Source organism: Schistocerca nitens, chromosome 5 (assembly GCF_023898315.1).
Source record: "Schistocerca nitens isolate TAMUIC-IGC-003100 chromosome 5, iqSchNite1.1, whole genome shotgun sequence".
Taxonomy (NCBI): domain Eukaryota; kingdom Metazoa; phylum Arthropoda; class Insecta; order Orthoptera; family Acrididae; genus Schistocerca; species Schistocerca nitens.
The window spans coordinates 640,567,324-640,590,965 of NC_064618.1; the positions used below are offsets into that span (position 1 = coordinate 640,567,324).

At 38.2% G+C, this 23,642-nt stretch overlaps 1 protein-coding gene across 5 annotated transcripts in view; it reads right to left on the bottom strand.

Moving 5' to 3' along the window:
- Positions 1-290: 290 nt before the first annotated feature.
- LOC126260800 (ATP-dependent DNA helicase DDX11) overlaps positions 291-23,642 on the bottom strand; it is a 302,773-nt gene continuing 279,421 nt past the window's right edge. For all 5 annotated transcript variants that reach the window (XM_049958156.1, XM_049958158.1, XM_049958159.1 and 2 more), the window contains 6 exons: positions 21,696-21,906; positions 21,463-21,612; positions 21,260-21,380; positions 14,366-14,496; positions 13,246-13,464; positions 291-586 (listed from right to left, as the gene is read on the bottom strand). In XM_049958156.1, the coding sequence (XP_049814113.1) occupies positions 548-586; positions 13,246-13,464; positions 14,366-14,496; positions 21,260-21,380; positions 21,463-21,612; positions 21,696-21,906 (871 nt within the window). In that variant the 3' untranslated portion in view covers positions 291-547. The remainder of the gene's footprint in view (positions 587-13,245; positions 13,465-14,365; positions 14,497-21,259; positions 21,381-21,462; positions 21,613-21,695; positions 21,907-23,642) is intronic.

Sequence of the window (23,642 nt, forward strand, 5' to 3'; positions counted from 1 at the left end):
AAGAGTTGAAACAATGTTGCATTTAGTTTCCTGTTTTGATTATTGCTCTGTTGTCATGCCCATGTCATTAAGAGAATAACAACATATTTCTTTATAACTTCATTCCACCATCCTCCCACGAGGGAACAAACTGTAATTTGACTAGAGAAGCAGTCAATACAGTACTTTGCAATTTACACTTAAGTGTCCAGCAAAGGGCTCAAAAGGGTACCATATGTTAAAAAGCTCTGGTGATTATTCATGTATAAAAAACACATTTATTTTTATTTTATTTTCATTTGTAAGTTGCAATATATTTATGAAAGAGAACACTTTTAAAGTTACAATATCTTTATGAAACAGTACACAAGTTACAATATATCTATGAAACAGTACATATTCGGACAGTAACAGAAGAAGAACAAGGAAAGAAAATATATTTAATTAAGCCTCAAAAGAACTATATTTCAAAAGTAGATCACTTGAGATAACTCTACACCTAGTTTTCAGTCTTTTCTTTGAGTATTTTAATAAATAGGCTCTGCTTCTGACTATGGTGACACTACTGTTACAGTCTTTCAGCTTTTGCTGCTTGGGCCACGAAAAACTGTAAACATAAGAAAAAGCAAATTAAAGTTTAAACATTGAACATTCTGAATGAAATTACATGAATCAGGCATCGAATATTATAATACTTTTATTGTAAGACTAAGTCATGACCAAAACTATCATGGTCAGAACTGAAATATTATCTAAACAGTCAAAGGCACAAGAAACTTCAAATGTCATTTAGTTCTTTCATTATCAGCTTTCAGTCCTTATGTAATACACAGACTTAAAAGAGTTGACCATGTCATCTGCTCCACATTTCTTCACCTCACTGTTAGTGGCCTGGTTGCACTGAGAGAAATTGTGTCTGAGGGAAAACTTAATAAATTAAATATTCTAAATTCCTAGGTGTTTATGAGGGCCAGTCAGTAATTAAACAGATAAACATATATATTTGAAAGTAACATGTAATGCAGGGAGCTGAACCTTCTGGAAGTGCTAGTTGATAACTTTGTGAAAAGTGTTAGTCGTTTGCTCAATTAACACAGGGTGTACATAAAGTCCGGGAACACTTTCAATTATTTATTGCACAAGAACCAAACATTGTACAGATATCCTACATATGCCATTTTGAAGAGAAACCCTAAAAGGTTCCCCCCCCCCCCCCATAGTATACCGCCACAGAGTGGTTTGGTAATTTGCCGCTAGTCAGCACTAGTCGCAAACATGGCGAGTTCAGGTGCAGAGCAAGCTTTCTGTGTGTTGGAGTTTGACAAAAACAAGTGCGCTACAGCTGTTCATTGGATGTTTAGAACGAAGTACGGTACGAAGCCACCAACAAGGAAGGCCATCTACCACTGGCACAACAAATTTGTTACGACGGGTTGCTTGCGCCTTGTCACGTTGAAAACTGTACGGGCCATTCTTCTTCGTCGAGAGCACTGTCACTGGATATTCCTACTTGGACATGTTGCAGCAATGGCTGATGCCTCAAATGCAATCGGACTCTCCATTCATCTTTCAGTAGGATGGGGCTCCACCCCATTTTCATCATGAAGTTCATGAGTACCTGAACACGGAGCTGCCGCATTGATGGATCGGCTGTGCTACAGAAGGGGACAGCTGTTTCCTGAAATGGCCTCCCTGATCACCAGATCTCACTCCGTGTTTTTTTTTTTTTTTTTTTTTTGTGGGGACACATTAAAGATTTGGTGTATGTACCGCCACTACCACTTGATGTAGCAGAGCTCCGGGAGAGAATACGGGAAGCGACTGCCACAGTCAACGATGCCACGCTGGGACGGGTATGGCAAGAATTCGATTACAATACTGATGTCTGCCAGGTCGCTCATGGTTCACATATCGAATGTTTGTAAAAAAAATTTTCAGTTTCTCTTCAAAATGCAATATGTATGACATTTGTACAATGTTTAGTTCTTATGCAATAAATAATTGAAAGTGTTCCTGGACTTCATGTACACCCTGTATTTACTTAAACATTAACGTCTAATTATAATGGCATGTCTGCTCGGAGAAATTACTTATGAAGAATAGTATTATGTGATCCTGTTTTTACTTTCAGAAAGTATACATCCATTAGAAACATTCTCTTGGATGTTCAAACAATACAACAGTGGCTACATGCACCATGCCGGTTCTTATGTGGAGGTGGAAAATTTTAAGAGTTTCCACAAAAGTGCAACTGACAAACACCACTCCAGGACTGTGGTGGCAGTATTGACCTCAGCTCTGCAAGTTATTATTCATTCACTTAATCAAGAAGACCGATCTATTTCCTTACAATTGAATAAATTGGTTAAAGTGTCGAGTAAGTTTTGGCACAATTCATTCCATTGTTCAAAACAAACTGAACTACTCTATTTCTGCAAGGTGGGTTCCCAGTGAGCTTACCATTTATCATAAATAACAGATTTGCGCTAAGCTCAAAAACTGTTTCAATATTGAAAGTGATACATTTCTGGACAGAATTTTAACTTGTGATGAAACCTGGATACATTAATTTGAGCTGAGTTGGTGGCATTAAAGCATGCAATGGAAAAACACCAAATCATGTCTGTATGACATTCAAGACTCAACCATCACCTGGTTAGATTATGTTAACCATCTTTTGGAGTGTCCATGTTCAGATTTTCTGTCATTTTTCGGAAGAGCATTGCAATAACAGCCTATACTTACCAGGCCTAACAGAGATCAAAGTCAAGCCTACAATGAAGATGTTTCCTGTACAGCTACTTGTCTGTTGAATTACTGGATGACTGTTCTATATTAACACTAACCTGAACTGAAAGTCACATGTAATCCCATCTTAAACGTCTAAGCTCTGTAACCGTTGTACCGCTGATAATGGCAGATTTTGGAGATGAAAATGTCAAAATGCTATCATACTTTGCCTATTTTCACTCACTAATGACATGGCATCTTATTCTAGTGCAATTCTTCACTGAAGAGGAATGTATTTGTTCAAGAGAATCACATAATACAGATATCAGGCGTCTGCTTTAGAACATCTAGAACAAAGATCTTTAAACTGACAACTGTCCTAAAGTTCATTTACTCCACTTTCAAGTTGATGGGGATGGAGAGGACCTATCTCAAACTGTGATACAGGAGGCACAGGAAGTTGATGTGGAAGAAATAGGTGGTCCAGAAGCACAGTTTGCGTTTGACAGAGCAATGATTCATCTAATCTCAAGCATGGTATCTAGAATCAATGAGATTGGTTTCCGCAGGTGAAAAGGTAGCAGAGAAGCAATCCTGAGATAGTGCTGGGCAATGGAAAATAGACTGAAGAATAATCAGCATATCTTCTTAGTATTTGTGGACCCATAGAAAGTCCATGGCAATGAAAATGGAATAAAATGTTCACAACCCTTAGAAAATTGGGGCTTAAGTACAGAGACTGATGTATAATTTACAACATCTACAAAAACCAAGAAGACTTAATAGAAGTGGAAGATCAAGAGAGAGAAGTTCATTTTAAGAAAAGTGTAAGACAGCTTATCACCATTGCTATTCACTTGTCTGTCAAAGAAGTAATGAAAGAAGAGAAAAAAAATTTTGTAAGCTGAATAAATGTTCAAGGGGGACATGTACTACTTCCAAGGTTTGTAGATAACATAACCCTTCTGATCAAATGTACAGAACAATCAAAAAATTTCTTGAAAGAAGCGAACATTGTACTTAGAACATAATGTGTCTTAAGGATAAACAGAATAATACAAAGGTGATGAAGAGTGGCGGAAAGGAGAATGATGACTTACCTAACATCAGACTCGGTGGTCTTTTGAAGAAGTGAAAGAACTCTCCTATCTATAAAGTGAGATTACACAGGATGGTTGAAGCAATTAAAATATCATAAGTATGAGGTGAGCAAAATGAAACTGGCTCAGAAATTATTTGTAAGACTTTGGGGAGCAAAATAACTGATGATGGTCAAAGTAGAGAGGATATAAAATGTAGACTGGCAATGGCAAGGAAAGCGTTTCTCAAGAAGAGAAATTTGTTAACATCAAGTAGATTTAAGTGTCAGGAAGTCGTTTCTGAAAGTATTTGTACGGAGTGTAGCCATGTATGGAAGGAAACATGGACGATAAATAGTTTAGACAAGAAGAGAATAGAAGCTTTCGAAATGTGGTGCTACAGAAGAATGCTGAAGATTAGATGGGTAGATCACACAACTAATGAGGAGGTATTGAATAGAATTGGAGAGAAGAGAAATCAGTGGCACAACTTGACTAGAAGAAGGGATCAACTGGTAGGGCATATTCTGAGGCATCAAGGGATCACAAATTTAGTATTGGAGGGCAGCGTGGAGGGTAAAGATCGTAGAGGGAGACCAAGAGATGAATACACTAAACAGATTCAGAAGGATGTAGGTTGCAGTAGGTACTGGGCGATGAAGAAGCTTGCACAGGATAGAGTAGCATGGAGAGCTGCATCAAACCAGTCTCTGGACTGAAGACCACAACAACAACAACAACAACAACACGTAAAGTTCCATAGGACCAAATTGAGGAGCAAATCTCCAAGGTCATGGAACTTGTCACTTCATGAAATTGCAACATAAAAGTAGTACAGATAAAAATAAAATGTTTATGAACCCAAAAAAAGTCAAGCCATAAGTTTAAGTAGATGCAATCAACAATATAACATAAAATAAGCTAAATTTTTCTAGGAACTCCTAGACAGAATAGAAGCAGTGAACCATGAGGAAACTCTTCAGTTTCGATTTGAAAGCGCGTAGATTACTGCTAAGATTTTTGAATTCAAGTGGTAGCTTATCGAAAATGGATGCAGCAGTATACTGCACACCTTTTTGCACAAGAGTTATTCTTAACAAGAAATGACAGTAAGGAATATATATATTTAGAGGCCAATGTCAAAATACCCAGACTCATGAACAGGGGTCGACAAGAGGTTCGTGAACTTACACCACTTATTGCCCGAACTGCCCGTTTCTGAGCCAAAAAATATCCTATGAGAATGGGCAGGGTTACACCAAAAAGTAATATCATACAACATAAGCGAATGAAAATAAGCAAAGTAGACTAATTGTCATGTTGAACAATCACTTACTTCAGATACCGTTCAAATACTAAAAATGGCAGCCTTAAGTCTTTGAACAAGATCCTAAACGTGGGCTTCCTATGACAGTTTACTATCTATCTGAATATCTAGAAATTTGCACTTTTCAGTTTCACTAATCACACGCCCATTCTGTGAAATTAAAATGTCAGGTTTTGTTGAATTGTGTGTTAGAAACTGTACAAACTGAGTCTTTTGGTGCTTTAGCACTAGTTTAATTTCTACAAGCCATGAACTTACGTCATGAACTGCACTGTTTGAAACCGATACAATGTCGCAGACAACATCCTTTACTACCAAGCTAGTGTCATCAACAAACAGAAATATTAGAGTTACCCGTAATACTAGAGGGCATGTTATTTACATAAATAAGGAACAGGAGTGGCCCAACAATGATCCCTGGGGCACCCCCCATTTGACCACCCCCCTTTTTACTGTCTGGTGTTAAAGTAAGAGGTGAACCAATTGTGAGATACTCCCCATATTCCGTAATGGTCCAATTTCTGGAGCAATATTTCATGATCAACACAATCAAACGTCTTAGTTAAATCAAAAAATATGCCTAGCATTCAAAACCTTTGTTTAACCCATTCAATACCTCACAGAGAAAAGGGAATATAGCATTTTCAGTTGTTAAATAACTTATAAAGCCAAACTGTACATTTGATAGCAAATTATGTGATATAAAATGATCAATTATCCTTACATACACAGTCTTTTCAATAACTTTTGCAAACACTGATGGCATAGAAAAAGGTCTAAAAATGTTCACGTTATCCCTATCACCCTTTTTATAAAGTGGCTTTACTACCGAGTAATTTAATTGTTCAGGAAACTGACCATTCCTAAAGGAAAAATCACAAATATGGCTAAATACAAGGCTAACATGTGCAGCACAGTACTTTAATATTCTGCTAGACACTCCATCATATCCTTCACTGATTTAATTATTGACTCAATCTCATGCTTGTCAGTATCAGAGGAGTATTTCAGACATCGATCTCGGAAAGGCATTTGCCAAGAGAGTTATACGATTCCCTGTAGACACTAAATTTTTATTTAATTCACCAGAAATGCTCAGAAAAATAATTGTTAAATACTGTACACATATCTGACTTATCAGTAACAGAAATATTTTTACTGCAAACTGACTTTATATTGTCAACCTTGTGCTGCTGACCACACACTTCCTTCACATCTGAATATGGTTTTAATTTTATCCTGTGAAGCAGCTAATCTATTTGCATACCACATACTCTTTGCCTTCCTAATAATATTTTTAAGTACCTTACAATACTGTTTGTAATGGGCTACTGTAGCGCGATTGTAATGACTTCTAACATTTTGACATAATTCCCACTTTGTTCTACATGATATCCTAATCCCACTAGTCAGCCACCCAGGCTGCCTTTTACTGCTAGTACCCCATTTAGAACATTCTAATGGAAAGTAAGTCTCAAAGAGCATTAGAAGTGTGTTAGGGAAAGCATTATACTTGTCATCTATGTTAATAGCAATATAAACATCCTGCCTCTCTTGTTCATTGACAAGGTTTAAAAAACTCTCTATTGCCGTTGAATTAACTTTCCTACCTAAATTGTAATTATATGAGACATTTGTTTGAGTACAAAAGCCTTTTAGTGTTAAAATTGGTACATCATGGTCTGAAAGGCCATTCACACTTTTACTAACAGAATGCCCATCAAGTAATGAAGAATGAATAAAAATATTGTCTATGGATGTGCTACTGTTCCCCTGAACCCTAGTTGGAGATCATATGAATTTAGGAGAGCTACCAACATCCTTTTTCTTGCACAATCGTATACAAAATTAATATTGAAGTCAACACATATAACTAATTTCTGGTACTTCCTATGAAGTGAATCAAGAACCCTCTCAAGCTTGAGCAGAAATGCTCTGAAGTCAGAGTTAGGGGACCTATAAACAACAAAAATTAAACATTTAGTTTCACTAAATTAAACTGCCCCTGCACAATATTCAAATATCTGTTCAGTGCAGTGTCGTGATACATCTATGGACTCAAATGGAATATTATTTTTTACGTATATGTACACTCCCCCACTCTACGAGGAACTCTGAAAAACAGCCTGCTAATCTGTATCCTGGTAAAGGAAGCCTCTGAATTGTCAAATTATTTAACTGGTGCTCCAATAGACCAATAAATTCAGAGTCAAAATCTATAAGCAGTTCAGTTCACTAACTTTATCTCTAATACCTGTTATATTTTGATGAAATATGCTAATTCCTTCTCTGCTTGGAAACATGACATCCTCTGCAGGTGATTCCTTAGTTAGAGGGACTTCCTTTAAGCAGGTATACCAATCTAAAAAAGGTGCAGCTCTAACACCAACTACTACAGGAATTTTTCCCACAAACGATCCACCACCACCCACTACACTGTCACCTACAAGCTTTGCCAGCCTCCCCTTCCCATACCTATTGAAGTATCCGTAGTGAAACCCAATCTACTGACAGACTCAACTGGCACCACCACAATGTGACCCATGCCCTCTGCCATCAGTGCCTTCTCCAGCCCCATGTTAACATGCCTAACAGCTGCATTAAGATGAGGCCGATCAGGACACTGAAACAGTTGCACGAAATGCACACTAGTGCATTGTTAATGAAAAAGAGAAATACCATCACAGAACATGCTGGAAATTGTGATTTCAATACACTATCAGTTGCTGCCTCATGTCACACATGCATATCTCGCACACGCTCTGTGCAGAGTACTTCACTGTGTCATTACGTTTGAGTGAGTGAGAGAGGCAGACGTGCTTTGTGACCGGTTAAATGCAATATGAAATAGTGCTCACAACAAAACAGTGTGTGTACATTGTCAAATGTTACGCAAGGCACAATTCATGGAAAACATGTGCAGAACTGACAGTGCAAGATATTAAAACTGGAACTGTTTTGGCAAAACCTCCAGTAAAGTCTACAATCCAAAACTTAGTGGTAATGTGGCACAAAATGGAGTCTGTAGCGAATAAAAACATTAGCTATCCAAAAGGAGTTAGAATGTCAGAAAATGCTGCTTGAGTGAATAAAAGCTTGGAACAATCTGACAAAATTTGTGTGTCGAAACATTATGAGAGAGGACCTGCATCTGTATCTTTATAAATTCACTTGCGCGCAAGTTAGCGTCCAGATAAACTTTCAAATGTTAAGTTCTGTCTGTGGTTCCTGACTTATGGATCCTCAGTTTTTCATTTCTTCAGATGAAGCCTGGTTCAGCCTGTAAGATATGTGAAGTCACAGAACATGCACCATTATGCATCAGAAAATTCCCATCAGTATTTCGAAGAGCAATTGCACAATCTCAAGATTGGTGTTTTGTGCACAACGTCTGATGTCCACATTGTAACAAAATTCTTTCACCAAACTGTTAATGCTAACTCTTAAGCCCATAAACTTTTCAATCCGTATGAGGACCACTCACTCACAAGTTGTTTTTCTTCCTATCTGCTGAAGTACTATAAAAATGAAACAATCAGAGCCATCTTTGGCAACAACTTTAATCACATGACTCACCTAGGCAATAGCTGTCAAACTGAAATCTCCTCTTATTACAATAGCATGATCAGGAAACTTACAAGCAATATTCTGCAAGTTTGCTCTGAAGTGCTCTGGTGGAATATAAATCCATCTGGGCATCACATTTCAAATACATTGGATGCTTAACTTCACCCAAATTATTTTACATTTGGAATCCATAATCACCTCACTAGATATTATCGAATCCTCTGCAACAATAAATATGCCGCATATCTTTGCTATACAATTGGAATTTAGATTTTGCTGCTTTTCTTTTCCAGCTTTGTCCAGCTTTCTTTTCCTGATAATATGAAGCTACTATTACCTTCAATAAGCAAGACTATTGTATTTACCCGATTACAAGAGATTTGTTTCTCCAGGTTCGTAATTTGAAAAATATGTGATCGTCTTATATTCACAAATTAAACTATTGCTGCTGAAGTCAACATTTTTAGATTGTTTAATACATTAATATAGGGCCGATCTTACACTTACAAATGAAGCTTTGGCTACTGAGGTTTCGTGCAAATTTATTTTGAAGAATTCCAAACGGCAGAGCTTAAGAAACAATGTTTTTCTTCCGAATAGGCTCAAAATTTTCCAATACGCTGAAGCACTCAATACAGTATCGACCTTAATCGAACTATCACATGAAATCTGATGCGCAGCCATAGTGCAGGGATACACGAGAAACTATGAACTAGCCACTATGACAACCTAATGCTCTGCTTAAAAAATTGACAGTTTTGTGAAACACAGGAGGAAACAGCATCAATTTTGCCAACTTGCAAACTTTTGTTGTATTTGATCAGGTTTGCAATAAAAGTTCTCATGCATGTATGGATACCATAAACATACATTTATGCTGGTCTTTAAGTAAAGGTAACCTCCAAAGGCAAAAATCTTGTTCTTCAAGAACCATTACTTGATTATGAACCCAAGTCAATATTCTAATGATTGACCAGGTGGGTTGCAAATGAGAAATTCTGTCATTGTTCACTTATTAGAATACCAGAGGAAAACATCAGCTTTTAATCAGAACAAGATGATGACATTCAGATCAAACAAAAAAGAAAATTAATCCAGAACTGAATGTCTAACAAACAAAATAAATCACATTAAACTGACTGCAATTGTTATCGCAAGAACAATTTACAGCAGAAAGACAGATTGTGGAGGTAGTACCAATATCAATGTTGTCGACTAGCTCTCAGAATAAGCAAAAGTTCAAGAACTGGACTGAATTGTGGTTGCAATCTTTTATTTATGTACTAGTTGCAATGGCTGCATGTGACCTGTATCCTAGAAAATATTGTCAACCGTGTTTCCCTATTGCACAAGCACAGAACTACAGAAGGGTTGGAGTGGCAACAGTGACACCAGCTTGGCTGAGAACTACGAGTGGGGGGAGAGGAGTGGTGAGCAGGCAGCAAATTTCGTCATGCTGCCAATCATGGGAAATTATACTGAGTACTGTGTATACTGCATACTCTACCTTTTTATGAGCATGTACCGTGTTTAAACTTCAGTTTGCCTGTATCCATCTGTACTCTAAATCGAACTAACTTTAAAATTCAACAGATAGCCAACAACAGCATACATTTCTGAAAGTCTAGATTGCTTGCAGTGTCACACTTATGTATTTCCTGCAGCAATGTTGTCGATGCTCACCGTGAGGTATGACGGGAACTATAGGGGATGTGTTAGCTGCAGGTTCTACACAGCCAATGAGATAATGGCAGGCAAATGATATGCTAGGAAGCAAGGGACACTGCAACATTCTCACATCAGTATAGAAGCAAAATCTGCTGTGTGTTCAGAAAACAAGCAGCTCTCTTCTCAAGTCACACTGTAATCATAACCTCAGAAATAGCAACATATTCGGAAGAAATAGCCAAATATTTGTAACAACGAAGACATAAGTTCCACAACTGTCCTGTTAGGATGATGTCGATTATTATTATTATTTCTTTACTTTCTCAGACGTTAAGTCTGGTTAAAAATGGAAAGTGACGCGGACCTTGATCAAGCGTCACTTCCTTTTAACTGTACGGTATATGTTATATTGCATTTAGGAACTTTCGGGTAATTGAACATGTATCAATAATTACAGATTTCTGTAGTTGTATATATAGAAGTTTGGATGTAGCTGTATTGCATTGATGTACTGGTGGATATTGTGTGGTATGACTCCTGTCGTTGATAGTATTATTGGTATAATGTCAACTTTATCCTGATGCCACATGTCCTTGACTTCCTCAGCCAGTTGGATGTATTTTTCAATTTTTTCTCCTGTTTTCTTTTGTATATTTGTTGTATTGGGTATGGATATTTCGATTAGTTGTGTTAATTTCTTCTTTTTATTGGTGAGTATGATGTCAGGTTTGTTATGTGGTGTTGTTTTATCTGTTATATTATTATAATTATTATTATTATTATTATTATTATTATTATTAAAAATAGTTATGCGACAGATGCCAGTAGAAAGAAAAAGGCAGTGAAGATAATGTAAATCATTTCTTTTTGTTTATTGTATTTCACCTCGTATTATCAAAATGTGGACGATGAATAAATGGCGCAAGTTTAAAATAGACGCAGTGTTAACTTTTTAGGCAGATACGTTACAACAATAAAAATATTTTAATGTTGACTAGTCAGAACATCTTAAAAAATAAATTTTTCTCAAGGAGCCTCTAAAAAAGGGGGGTTTTCTTATATCCAGAGTCGTCTTACTCTCAGGTAAATATGGTAATTTTGGAACCTTAGCACAGATACTCCTGCAGTTTACTAATACTGCATTACTATTTTAATGTAGAGAAAGTTCTGGTTGAGAATAAAGGAGACGACACTCTGAAAGGCAGAAGCACTGCGTCGTCAACAGGTACACATACAAAAGGTACAGAGCTTCGCTTTGCTAGCTTTCAGAATGAAATTCTTTTCTCAAGCATAACATGGCTGCTTTCACAGGTGGCCAGGCCTTTGACGGGGTAGGATCAGCCTGTGACAGGACTGGAGTAGGGGGTGCTGGGTGGGTGGATAGGGCAGGTCTTGCATTTGGGTCTTCCACAAGGGTATGATCCTTGTGGCAGGGGACTGGAGGTGGGAAAGGCATGGGGATGGACTAGGATGTTGTGGATGTTGAGTGGTCGTGGAACACCACTTTGGGAGGGGATGGATGTATCTTGGGTAGAATGTCCCTCATTTCAGGGCATGATAATAGATAATCAAAGCCCTGACGAAGGACATGGTTCAGTCATTCCTGTCCCAGGTGGTATTGGGCTACAAGGGGGTGCTTCTTTGTGGTTAGTTCTTGGGATGGATGTGAGGATCAGGTGTGTGGGGATATGGCCCAGGAGATCTGTTTGTGTATTAGGTCTGAGGGGTACTGCTGCCTGCGGAGGTTTTGTGAGGCCTTCAGCATAGTGGGCGAGGGAGTTCTCATCACTGAAGATGCATCTACCAAAGGTGGACAGACTGTATGGTAGGGATTTTTTTGTGTGGAAGGAGTGGCAGCTGTAAAAGTGCACATAATGTTGGTGATTGGTAGGTTCAATATGAACTGAGGTGTGGATGGAGCAATCAGAGGAGATCAACATCTAGGAAACTGGCACAATGGGTGGAGGAGGACCAGGTGAAGTGGATGGGAGAGAATTTTGGGATTGTGGAGGAATGAGGATAAGGTCCAGATTATAAAGATGTCATCAATAAACCTGAACCAGACGAGGGGTTTTGGGTTTTGGGAAAATAGGAATGTTTCCTCTAGGTGGCCCATGCCTGTGCTATGAATTTGCCTGTGTACCTTCCCTCTGAAGGTGAAGTAGTTATAGGTTAGGATGTAGTTGGGCAGGTGTACGAGGAATGAAGTGGTTGGTTTGGAATCTGCAGGGCATCAGAAGACATTAGTATTTTGTTCTTTCTGGTCATTCAAAGACATAAGGTCTCCTCCAAGAGCGAAGTGCATATTTTTCTCTGATTACTGCAGGTAATTAAACACTGAGGGGTAAAAAGAAAGTTCTTGTGGACGTCGCTTGCTCTCCGCTACCCATGTAGCAAGCAGCTGCTGCTTTTGTGTAGTGCACACCTCACCTATTGATGGGGCATCCTATAATTCTCCACGCAAGACCAAAGGTAAATAAATATGCACATGGGATTGTAGCAGAATCACCTCTCAGCTCCATACCAGAGGACTGCAGTTGATTCTGGGTACAACACAGCAAACAGAAGAAGTGCTTCCACCTCGTATGTGTGGTTAGCTATCTTCAACGATCAATTCATCTCTCTAAAGGAACTGAGGATGTGCTAGAAACCAGGCGGCAGGCATCATTCGTGTGACACAAGCTACAAATTACAGCTGGTTTCACCCAGTATATTCACTAGTGGCAGCAGTGCCTCTTCCATATTTCAAATAAGACATCTCAGCATGAATAACAAGTGCACAGTGGTCCACTTATCACACCTCCCTACTACTTGTAAACCACAAGCTTTTTGTCTCACTTCAACTATTTAGGCCTCAGAAATAAGGCTCTTCTTGAAGGATCCACTAAAACTCACCTTACATAGCTGTGAGAGCACATGGCCAAATCGGTCACTAGTCTGCAGCACCACCCTCACCCAGGCCGGCAGCCCACCCTGCACATGGCCACTGCCATAGCGTCGGTCCAGCAATAGCACAGCTGCATAGTCACCACGGTGCCGTACTGACCGCCCCACACTCTGGTTGACAGCCTTCATGCACAGGCTCTCGTAGTACTCCCGACCAGCACCCTTGCCCTGATTCGGAAGGAGTTCAGTGTGTTAGTGGCAATCACAATTTGCAACAAATATTTTCTGAAATAAAAGATTCTCCCTTTAAGTTCTTACAAACATTGGCACTATTGAGATGTGATATTACTATTATTTTAAAACTTGTTAATTACTGTTGTTAAATCAGTTGTGAAAACTGATCGAGTAGATTGTTTACAGTGAGTGTACACCGGAGTGTCATTCACAGTCATGGCCACAACCATTCCAACTGTGCGGGAAATGAAATTCCCTTGTACTACATTTAATCTCTCTCTACAATGCCCTTTCTTCCAGGAGTGTTAATCCCACAAAGTATGCAGGAGAACTTCTCTGAAGTTTGCAGAGTAGAAAAGAAGTATTACTGAAGTGAAGCTGGGAGTGCAGGTCATAACGCAGACTGGAATAGCTCAATGGTAAGAGGACTATACAGGAAAAATAAAATTCCAGTCATCTAGCATTCTGTTTTAGTGTGTGAAGAAGTTTCATGATGCCTGTTTATTCCAGTAGTGAAATATTTTATAAGAATCATTGTAAAAATGATGACCTTCTAAATTGTACCATAGATTGTAGAGGCGTTCTATATTTTTGTGTCAGATATTAAAAAAATCTGCAACAACTATTTATAAATTTTATCTTCATTTTCATTTTTTTCCGTGCTTTTGGCAAGATTAATCAAAAGCTAAGTAAATGGCAATGTATGTCAATGTATCAATTACCCAAGCTATTTTTTTCTTTCTTTATACATAAAAATAACAGTAGTTTCTACACTTTCAGGCAACATAGTGAGACGATACAGCTCTACATACAAATTAAAATGTTTATTGTGATGTAAAACAACAGTATTAAATGAAATATTGTAAATAATCTGCAGAAAAATATACATGCATACCTCATTAGTGTCAAGGTAGATCATTTTCTCTTGCATTTCAGGCGATTTGATGTTTGGGTAGGGCAGACCAACAACAATGACGCAGCGTCCCAAATCATCATTAAAATTCAGCCCTTCACTCAATTTTCCACCTGAAAGAGATCAACTATCATAAATAATGTATGTGAGACATCCTTTGAATCTTTCTAGATTTATCATCTGAAGAAACAAAGAGGTTTTAATCCCTGTTGGACAAGAAGCATATATGATATATAATGATCAGTATGTTCAGAATCACAGTGGTTCGCAAATGATCTCGATTACCTCGAGTTTCACATCTAATTTTTGTTTAGGCTATATCAATACACTGTACTGATATACATTTATTATGCCACAATCAGATTCATTCCAAAGATCATCATCAGGTTACACTGCCAGCAGTCTTCATTAGAAATCCCCATAGAGGTGTACCCATACCACGACTTAGGTGTCTAGTTATCTTACGCAAAGTTAAAAGCAGATTCTCAAAAATTATAATCATTCAAACAGTTCATTGTTGATCGTACACTTATGCCAGGTGGTTGACATAGGGCTTCTATGACTGTCAGCGTCCAGAATTTGCCTTTAATTTTACGTAGGGAACCAGTTCTTAAGCTGTGACACGGGCACACCTTTGGGGGGGATTTCTTATGAATGTTGTTGGCATTGTATCCTGACATTTCCTTTTCAAACAAAACTGATAGACACATCACAAACATGTATAAATACAGTTGAGGTGGTTTCTTACTCAATTTACAGTAGTTTGCACATCAGCCACGAGAAAAATATTCATTACCCATTATACAGGTAATTGCATGAAATAAGGTGATAAGTCTTTGAAACATCATTCCACAGTATTTGGGCAGGTACCTCTGATAGGTACAATGATATATTTGTATTTCAGTTTGAATTCATGTTAAACACAGTTTATGCAAATGAAGCGAGGAAGTTCCAGTTATTGATCAAATAAATAAAACCACAAAATTCTCTCTCTCTCTCTCTCTCTCTCTCTCTCTCTCTCTCTCTCTCTCTGTGTGTGTGTGTGGGGGGGGGGGGGGCGCCTGTGCCACTGGGGGGGGAGGGGGGGGTCACACTCCAGTTACCTCTAAATAACATCATAGTTCAAAAGCTCAACAAAATTTTCAATCTTGTTTATGTGCCTGTCAACCACCCAGCAGCTCAACTATGTGGTGAGTGGTTACTTTAACTCCTCCCATTATTTGATGGCAATAGTATGAGGATTTTACTTAGCATCTTACTATTACATCCTGAAATCATATTCTTGTCACTCGACACATTTTGTGTATTTGGTTTTTACTCTACAGTCCTTTAAACTAAAACCCTGCCAAATAACTTACAAGAACTGTAATCAAAATGCCCTATGTTATGCCATTATATGAAGAAACTCATTCTTTTTCTGTAACTTACGTTGGCAAGCCTTGATAGCAGACATCATTGTATGCCTGAGATAAGGCTTATGTGATCTTGCATCAAGCACTGTACTCTTGCACTCTTGACAACAACAGTTTTGACCATGAGTACAGCCATTTTGATAATTGCACATACAGTCAGTCCATGTTTATGAAACAAACAGAATCTTCCTTATTACCATTCAAAAATCTAAAATTCTTTTATATGTGAAATATATGAAGATTTATTTATGAGTAACAGGAGAAGTAAAAGGGGGTGGATCAAAATATGAAAATACCGCGAGGAATGCAAGCATGCTACACCAGTCTGCAGGTTGGGTTGTTGTGTGTGACCACAAATGGCACCTGTGCAATGTCCTTAATACTTTTTTTTTTTTTTTTGGGTGGGGGAGTGCAGAACAGTGTTCTGTGTTATGAGTGCATTATGAGTGAATTTGAATGTCAGCAAATTACTGCTGCTCGTATGGTGGGTGCTTCCATAACCATGGGAGTCAAAGTGTTTGGTGTTCCAAGATGCACTGTATCACATACTAACATCGACATATTTTGTAATGAACTGTATTTAGTTGGAAAAAGCACACCAAATGGTATATGTGTTTCATTAAGACCACTGTTGTTCTTTTATTTCAATAAAACAAAACACATTTGGTGACAAAAATACGCATTTCCTTGGAGTCACAAGACAGATTTAAAATACCTTCACTGATTTCAGAAATAACCTCAGAGAAAAGTAGGTCTCTTGAAAGAAGTGTATAAGGTGGGGAAGAGTTTGTATAAATCAACACTACAGGTGACTGCCAATAAAATGTTGGTTCTACTATGTTTGTTATTGTCAGTTATTACACACTGTGTTATGTCTATTATTTTAGTGGTATTGTATGTCTGCCTGCTTAGCTCAGCGGTAATGTGTTTGCCCACCATGCAGTGGGTCCGAGTTTGATTCCCAGCCTGGTTGGAGGTTTTCTCTGCTTGTGGACTGAGTGTTTTGTTGCCAGAATGTACTAGAATAAATAAACTGCCTATAAAACGCTACATTGTATAATGTAATTGCAGTGAGACAGTCGCAATTCCTGAAATCTATTGCCCGTGGCCTCTGGCCTGCCACGAAGCACTGCAATCCTGTGCCCAGGACAAAAATCTGCCGCATTACATCACACACGAACAGACCCAGCCTACAGGCAGACTGGTGAGACTAAATACAACGGGCAGCGTCTACACACTGGTGGGAAACGGTGGGCTTCAGATCAGCGGCCTGATCCATTAGAGAAATTATCTGCAGTTTTGGCCTGTCGTGGAAGTCCACTCATGTAACTAGCTAATCACGAGTCACAGACAGTATGTTGATGAAATGAGACTGCAGTGATCAAGCCATGCAACAGATAACTTGTGAGAATCCTCTGAGAATAAATATTAATGAGGGCAGGTAGCAACTCACCATGAAAATGATCTTTCAGCCACAGACAGGCATGTAGAAAAGACAATCACACTCTCACAACTATATTTTCAACACTCTCACAACTAAATTTTCAGTCGCAGCCTTTATCAGAAAACGAGAGAACACACAATTTCACATAATCACTCAGACACAACTCATGCACACACGATCGCCATCTCCGGCCATTGCGTCTACAGTCCTTGAGAATCAGATCCAAACATACCACTCCTCATGCCTCACTGCCTCTCGTCGGCAGCTGCTAGGCAAGAGGCAATAAGTGGTGGCAGCACTGACTGCAAGTTGAGGGGAATGGTAGGAAGTGGAGAAGCAGTAGGAATGAGGGATTAGGGAAGCAGTGTACATACTCAGCTGCATCCAGCCAGCGACAACATATGACATCTCAGTAAACAAACCATTTCATCTACTCAGACAAAAATGAGATTTTCCTGTGTTTTTTTCCAATTTTCCTGATATTTTCCTGCTTTCCCTGACATTTTTAAAATTCCCTGATATTCCCCGATTTCCAGAATTTGTGGCAACTCTGATATCTCTATTATTCTCATAATGCAACTGATCATTGAAAACTAATTTCATTAGTGAATAAAGGTACTGTGGAAGCTGTGGTTAGCATTCCCCATAAACAGATGTCTACAACGTGTTAAGGGTAAAAACTGTATATACAATTCTACAAGCTTTCTTTTGTACAGTCAGCACTTTTTGGTTAAGTTAGTTATCCCATAGGAAATCTGTGATTGAAATTGTGTTACCTTATTGATGTCTACAACCCCACAGTTTGCAATTACTCTCATGGCAAAAAAAACAAAGGCGGGGTAATAATACACCTTTTTCAGTTTAACTTTTCATCAATACCCAAACCCAAGAACCACAATATTTTTGCTGTATACAAATAATGCAATGAGTTAAGGTAACTCTGTACCATATAGTAGCATCATTGAGATGTCAACAGTCACTTTAACTAGACTGAAAATGCTACTGAGCTTTGGACAATGACTAACAGAGCTAACTAGTACAACACAAACATATGCCTGGCTACATTGGTCCAGCATTTCAGGCTGACTGAGGTGTGGATTGCGTCAAGTGGAGTGGCTGAGAGGAGCAAGAAATTAATAGGAAGAGGAGGAAGGGGTAAGAGAATGGGGAGCTGACAGCCAGAAGGTAATGAGACAGAAATATGGCACCGCCGAGCCTCCAACGGTGCATGCAGTGGAAACTGAGTGTAGCACAGCAGTTTAGGATTCATTATAAGGGGCACAGAAGGACATGTTTTAAGGAAGATTCTATCTATTGAATTCAGAGAAGCTGGTGTTGGGTTGAAGGATCCAAATGGCACAGGTTGTGAAGCAGACACAGAAAACGAGCATTTTGTGCTCGGCAGGCCACCTGTGAAAGCAGCCAAGTTGTTTGCAAACAGAGCTCAATCTTTTGCATGGCCTATAGCATTGCCAAGACAAACAACCAATGGCTGCTTCACAACCCGTGCTCTTTGGATCTGCCAATCCCTCTTTAAAAAAAAAAAAAAAAAAAAAAACGCTAGCCTTTCTTAATTACATTTATGCGAACTGTCCCTTCGATAACACAACTCTCCAGGCCTCAGTCACCAAAAGTTCTTCTCCAACAACCACCCCCAGTCCTGTCCTCTTGCTATCCACTGCTCTACATTAATCTACAGTCACAATTTTCCTCTTCAACTAAGTAACGTGCAGTTACTTTCATTCCTTGAATTTTCAAGTAGAAAGATTGCACATTTGTATAATTAAATAATTTAAGATATTCACTACTTCCCTTGTTGATGCTTCTTCGCTTGCCTTCACATTAATGCTTGCGTCATCTGCAAAACTGACTAATTCTACCTACAAATTCAAATAAAATGCTAGATTATTATGCCTTTCACAATTGGGTGGGGGGTGGGGGTGGGGGAATCTGGTGCTCTTGCTGGCCAAGGTAGAGTTTGTAATGCACAAAGACAAGCAGTAGAAACTCTTGCCCTATGCAAGCGGGCATTATCTTGCTGAAATGTAAGCTCAGCATAGCTTGCCATGAAGGGTAATAAAACACGGTGTAGAATATCAACATACTGCTGTGCTGTAAGGGTGTTGTGGATGACAAAAAAAGGGGTCCTCCTATGAAAACAAATGGCACCTCGGATAATCACTACCGGTTCTCAGCCATATGGCAAGCGACAGTCAGGTTGGTGTGCTACCACTGCCCGGGGTGTCTCCAGACACATCCTCAGCCTGGAATCTCATTGACTGGAGTAGAATTGTGTTGACTGATGAGTCCTGCTTCATACTGAACCCTGATGACCTCAAAAACTCAATCCCACAGAAAAACAGGCAGAAACTTGGAATAAATTAATAATATGTTAGCTGCAAAGCCTGCTTTTTTTCATTTATTTTAGCTCCACTTCTCTAATTTCTCTACCTATTTTCAATGTTACCGTTCTTATTTCATGTTTCCCAAGCAACACTGAACTTTTATTTAATGTTCGAGTGTGAGTCATTGTAATCTTCTTCTGTAAAATTGGAATTCCAATGAAGATTTTTTTTTTAAATTTTTATTGAGACACAGTTCTGATACTACAGTTCTATAACAGAACCCTATTTTGCATGTGGCGCATCTTCCTGTAATTAGAGGTTATTTTGAGTTAAAAATACGCAATGTGCTGCGGCCACTTACACAAACATTCTTACCAGACAACATAAACATCTTCTCTTTTGTCTTCATTTTCATTATCAACAAAGAGAACAATATTTTTATTTGAAGTTACAACTGTCAATTCGTTTATTGATGTTGTGAATGAAATGCAATCTTCAATGTTATTTAAATCTGTATTATTTTATTTTACTTTTATTTTACACGTCTGGTTTCGTAGGACCAAATTGAGGAGCAAATCTCAGGAAATTACAACATAAACGTAACAACAGATAAAATAAAACGTTTATGAACCCAAACAATAAGTTTATGTAAATGCAATCAACAATATAACACAGGAATCAGCTTAACTTTTCAAGGGACTCCTCAACAGAATAGGAGGAGTTACCTGGAAGAAGTATTGAAATAGAACGTAACAAATAATATTATAGAACGTAACAAATAATATTATAAACTACCTATTGCACAGCAAATTTATGCCAACAAATTTATCAGAGTGTATTAAAATGTATACACAATGCATATAACTTAAGAGATGAAAATCTGCATTGTTATTATATGGGTTGGAAACAAGAATATATTGTGCCAGACAAAATTACAGATTCCAGTTTTATGTATTTCAAAATTAAAAAGTTTTGACACTGTTTTGCTCCAGTCTACACAGCACATGTAATTACAGAGAGATTAAATGTAATAATTTTAAAGTGCATCTTAAAATTATACCCTGTTATGAATGAATGCTTTCTTGTCCCTTTTCATAATAGTCTTACATTTTCAAATATTTCCAGTCTATTTTTCCAGTGAATTGAAGTCAACAGCAACTTCTTTCTGTGCTTTCCTTTCCTTTACCTGCGGTCGAAGTGTGATAATCGAGTTGACAGCTGATTTTAGTGGAGTTACCATGCATGTGTCGTGCTAATTTAGATCAACAGTGAACGTCCTTTGGGGGATCAAGATTTGTGTTGTACAATACAGTGGAGTCCTTAATAGAGTTCAGTTCCTGAACTATGGTCAAAATTGACCTCTCAGTCAGTAATCTTTATACAATCAGCTTTTAATGTCATAGTGGCAAGTTGGTTATTCAAAGGACAGACTTTAAAAATTGTCCACAATCACCACAGAGCAAGGCTGCAGTTGCCAACTACACAACTATTTTCCAATAAACATTCAGAAAATAAGCACACCACAAATTGCACATATACAGATAATTTGCTTGTTCAACAAATTTATAGTAGGCAAAGACCAACCAATTTAAGCTACAAAAGACATAGAATTCCAGCAGTCATTGCCACGCGGTCAAAAAAACATTTAAAGCACTGCTCTGCGTTAAGAACTTACCAACAACACTTAACATCAGTGCTCCTCCCCTGCCACCACCTGTGGAAGCTTTTTTTATGCAGAGTGCGTAGTCATCTAGAACTTTATCTATAGCACCAGAAGTCTTGGGCTCACGAAACACCTAAGTCAGGACATAATTCTTTACAATTTTTCATTCAGCTAATAACAATATTCATAGTAAACGAACTATATGCAGCACATACCTGTTTCCGCTGCTGTATTTTTTCAATAAATCCATTTTCTTTCAGAAATGCATATATTTTGCTTTCATAATCATAAGAGGGAAAAAAGCAGACAACACCTGCTGGAACTATATTGCAAACATTCACAAGAATACGGCCAAGATCCTGCATCTGATGGAAAAAAGAGGAGTAAGGTTAAGTGTAAAGAAAGAAAGTTACACCACTTACAAAAGCAACTGAAACACTCAAATTACCAGATCATGCTTTTCACGATGCTGATAGGAAAAGTCCAGCTCAGCACCGGATGGTCCACAAGTCACAGCTATAGGCAAAATAGATTCTTGTGGGATTATGTGACCACAAGAAAACTGCATAACTCGTTCCGGAGAACCACCTGCTGCCAGAAATAGGCGGTTCCTAAATTCAGAAATAGGCTGCATTGTGCCCCCTGCGACTATTACACACCTGGAATTAACAACAGTGGGTGTGTGTTTTTATAAATTCATTCATTCTTTGTGTTTACGCTTCCCATATTATTTTCAAAGAAAATTCAAACTTTTCAAAATGTTGCATAAAATATCTAGGACAAATGAGTAAATTTCAGGATATGACTGAATTTTCACACACAGAGATACATTGTGTCAAACTAGACTATAAACTTGAGCTTTTCATGATGAACAATGGTGGTGGTGGTGGTGGTGGTGGTGGTGACTTAGGTTATTGCTGAAAGCTTAAGGTTTCATTCTAATTTGGTGCAGCAAAAAGATCAAGAAACCTTCATACCAGGATCTCACCTTGAGAAACTTCATTCCCATGATACAAATATATTACAAATTCATTTCAGCAAAATAGGATACTAATAAGTTTACTGGGCATTCGATTAGGATATCAACAAAAATATTACAAGTTTTGAAGATGGAGAAAACAAAGAAAACTAAGTTTTAATACCCCATTGGCAACAAAGCCATTAGACACAGAGCACATGCTCGGATTGGAGAAGGAGCTGGTGACACGGTTTTGAAGAGAACTAAGCCGCAGTGTGGAATTTAAGAAAACAATAGAAAAAATGAATGTGGTTATTTGGACAGCGATTTGGACTTCAGTCCTCCTGAATCCACAGAATAAATATGAGCTTCTGAGCAAATTTAAGAGATATGAAGAAACTGACCGACATGTCAAAGAAAAACGTAAAGATGTTGAAGTAATTAAGATTACAGTAAGTTAACCCTCCCATTACCAAGCTTTTTCACACCTCTATTTTACCAAGCGGGGTATTTGGACTATCCCAAAAGAGTTTTGTGTTTCATTGTAACATTTGTTCTCAGATTTCGTTATTTCCACCGAATGGGTTTATTTAGTATTGAAAAACAGCTTTTCAGGTTATTAGAAGTATTTAATCAGATCACAGATACAAAGTACAAAACATTTTTTTATATCTTTCACTAAATTCAGTACTCAACAAGCAGAAAATTAATAATCTATGTACCTCAACAGACACTGCAGTAAAATAACACAAGATTTTTTTAAACTTTTCAGTCAAGTACGTTTTTGCACTGCATGCACTTCACAGTAACAGTTTCTTCTCTGTGTATATTACAAACAGGTTTCTTGCACGTTACACAACAGAATCTTGTTCTCCGATCTTCATTTCTCTTGCAGTCTTGACATCGTTGTGGCGTTGGTAACTTGGAACACTGGGTCTGGATCACTGCTGTAGGAATTGCAATACCACAATCTTTCAGTGCATCTTGTACATCTTTATGAAGACCGTTGATATTTTTGGCTCTTTCTTCCATATTGCCATTGCCGAGTCCAAATGCCAGTTCAGTCGTAAAGAGTTTGCGCCGGTTTTGGTTATTCTTCTGCCATTCAGGAACTCTTTGAGTGTACAGAATATATGCATTCAGTTCTGCAATATCTATTATTTCCATGAAGATTCTTAGTGGCCACCACCTCGTTCCTCTAACACAACTGTATTCTCTTGTCATTTTGTCCCCATTATCTGTTGTAGTGCAGTATGATTTCGAGTTCGGGTTAACTTTCTTCACCACTCACTTGGCTCTCATTATGCTGAGCAGAGAGTAGTATTACTGCCTTTCCCTTCTTTGTAACATAGGAAGCTACGGTCAAGTCATTTGTGAAACCAAACACTGAAGAATGAACTTCTCTCTTTCTGTTTGGCAAGAAGTCCTTCGGAATCT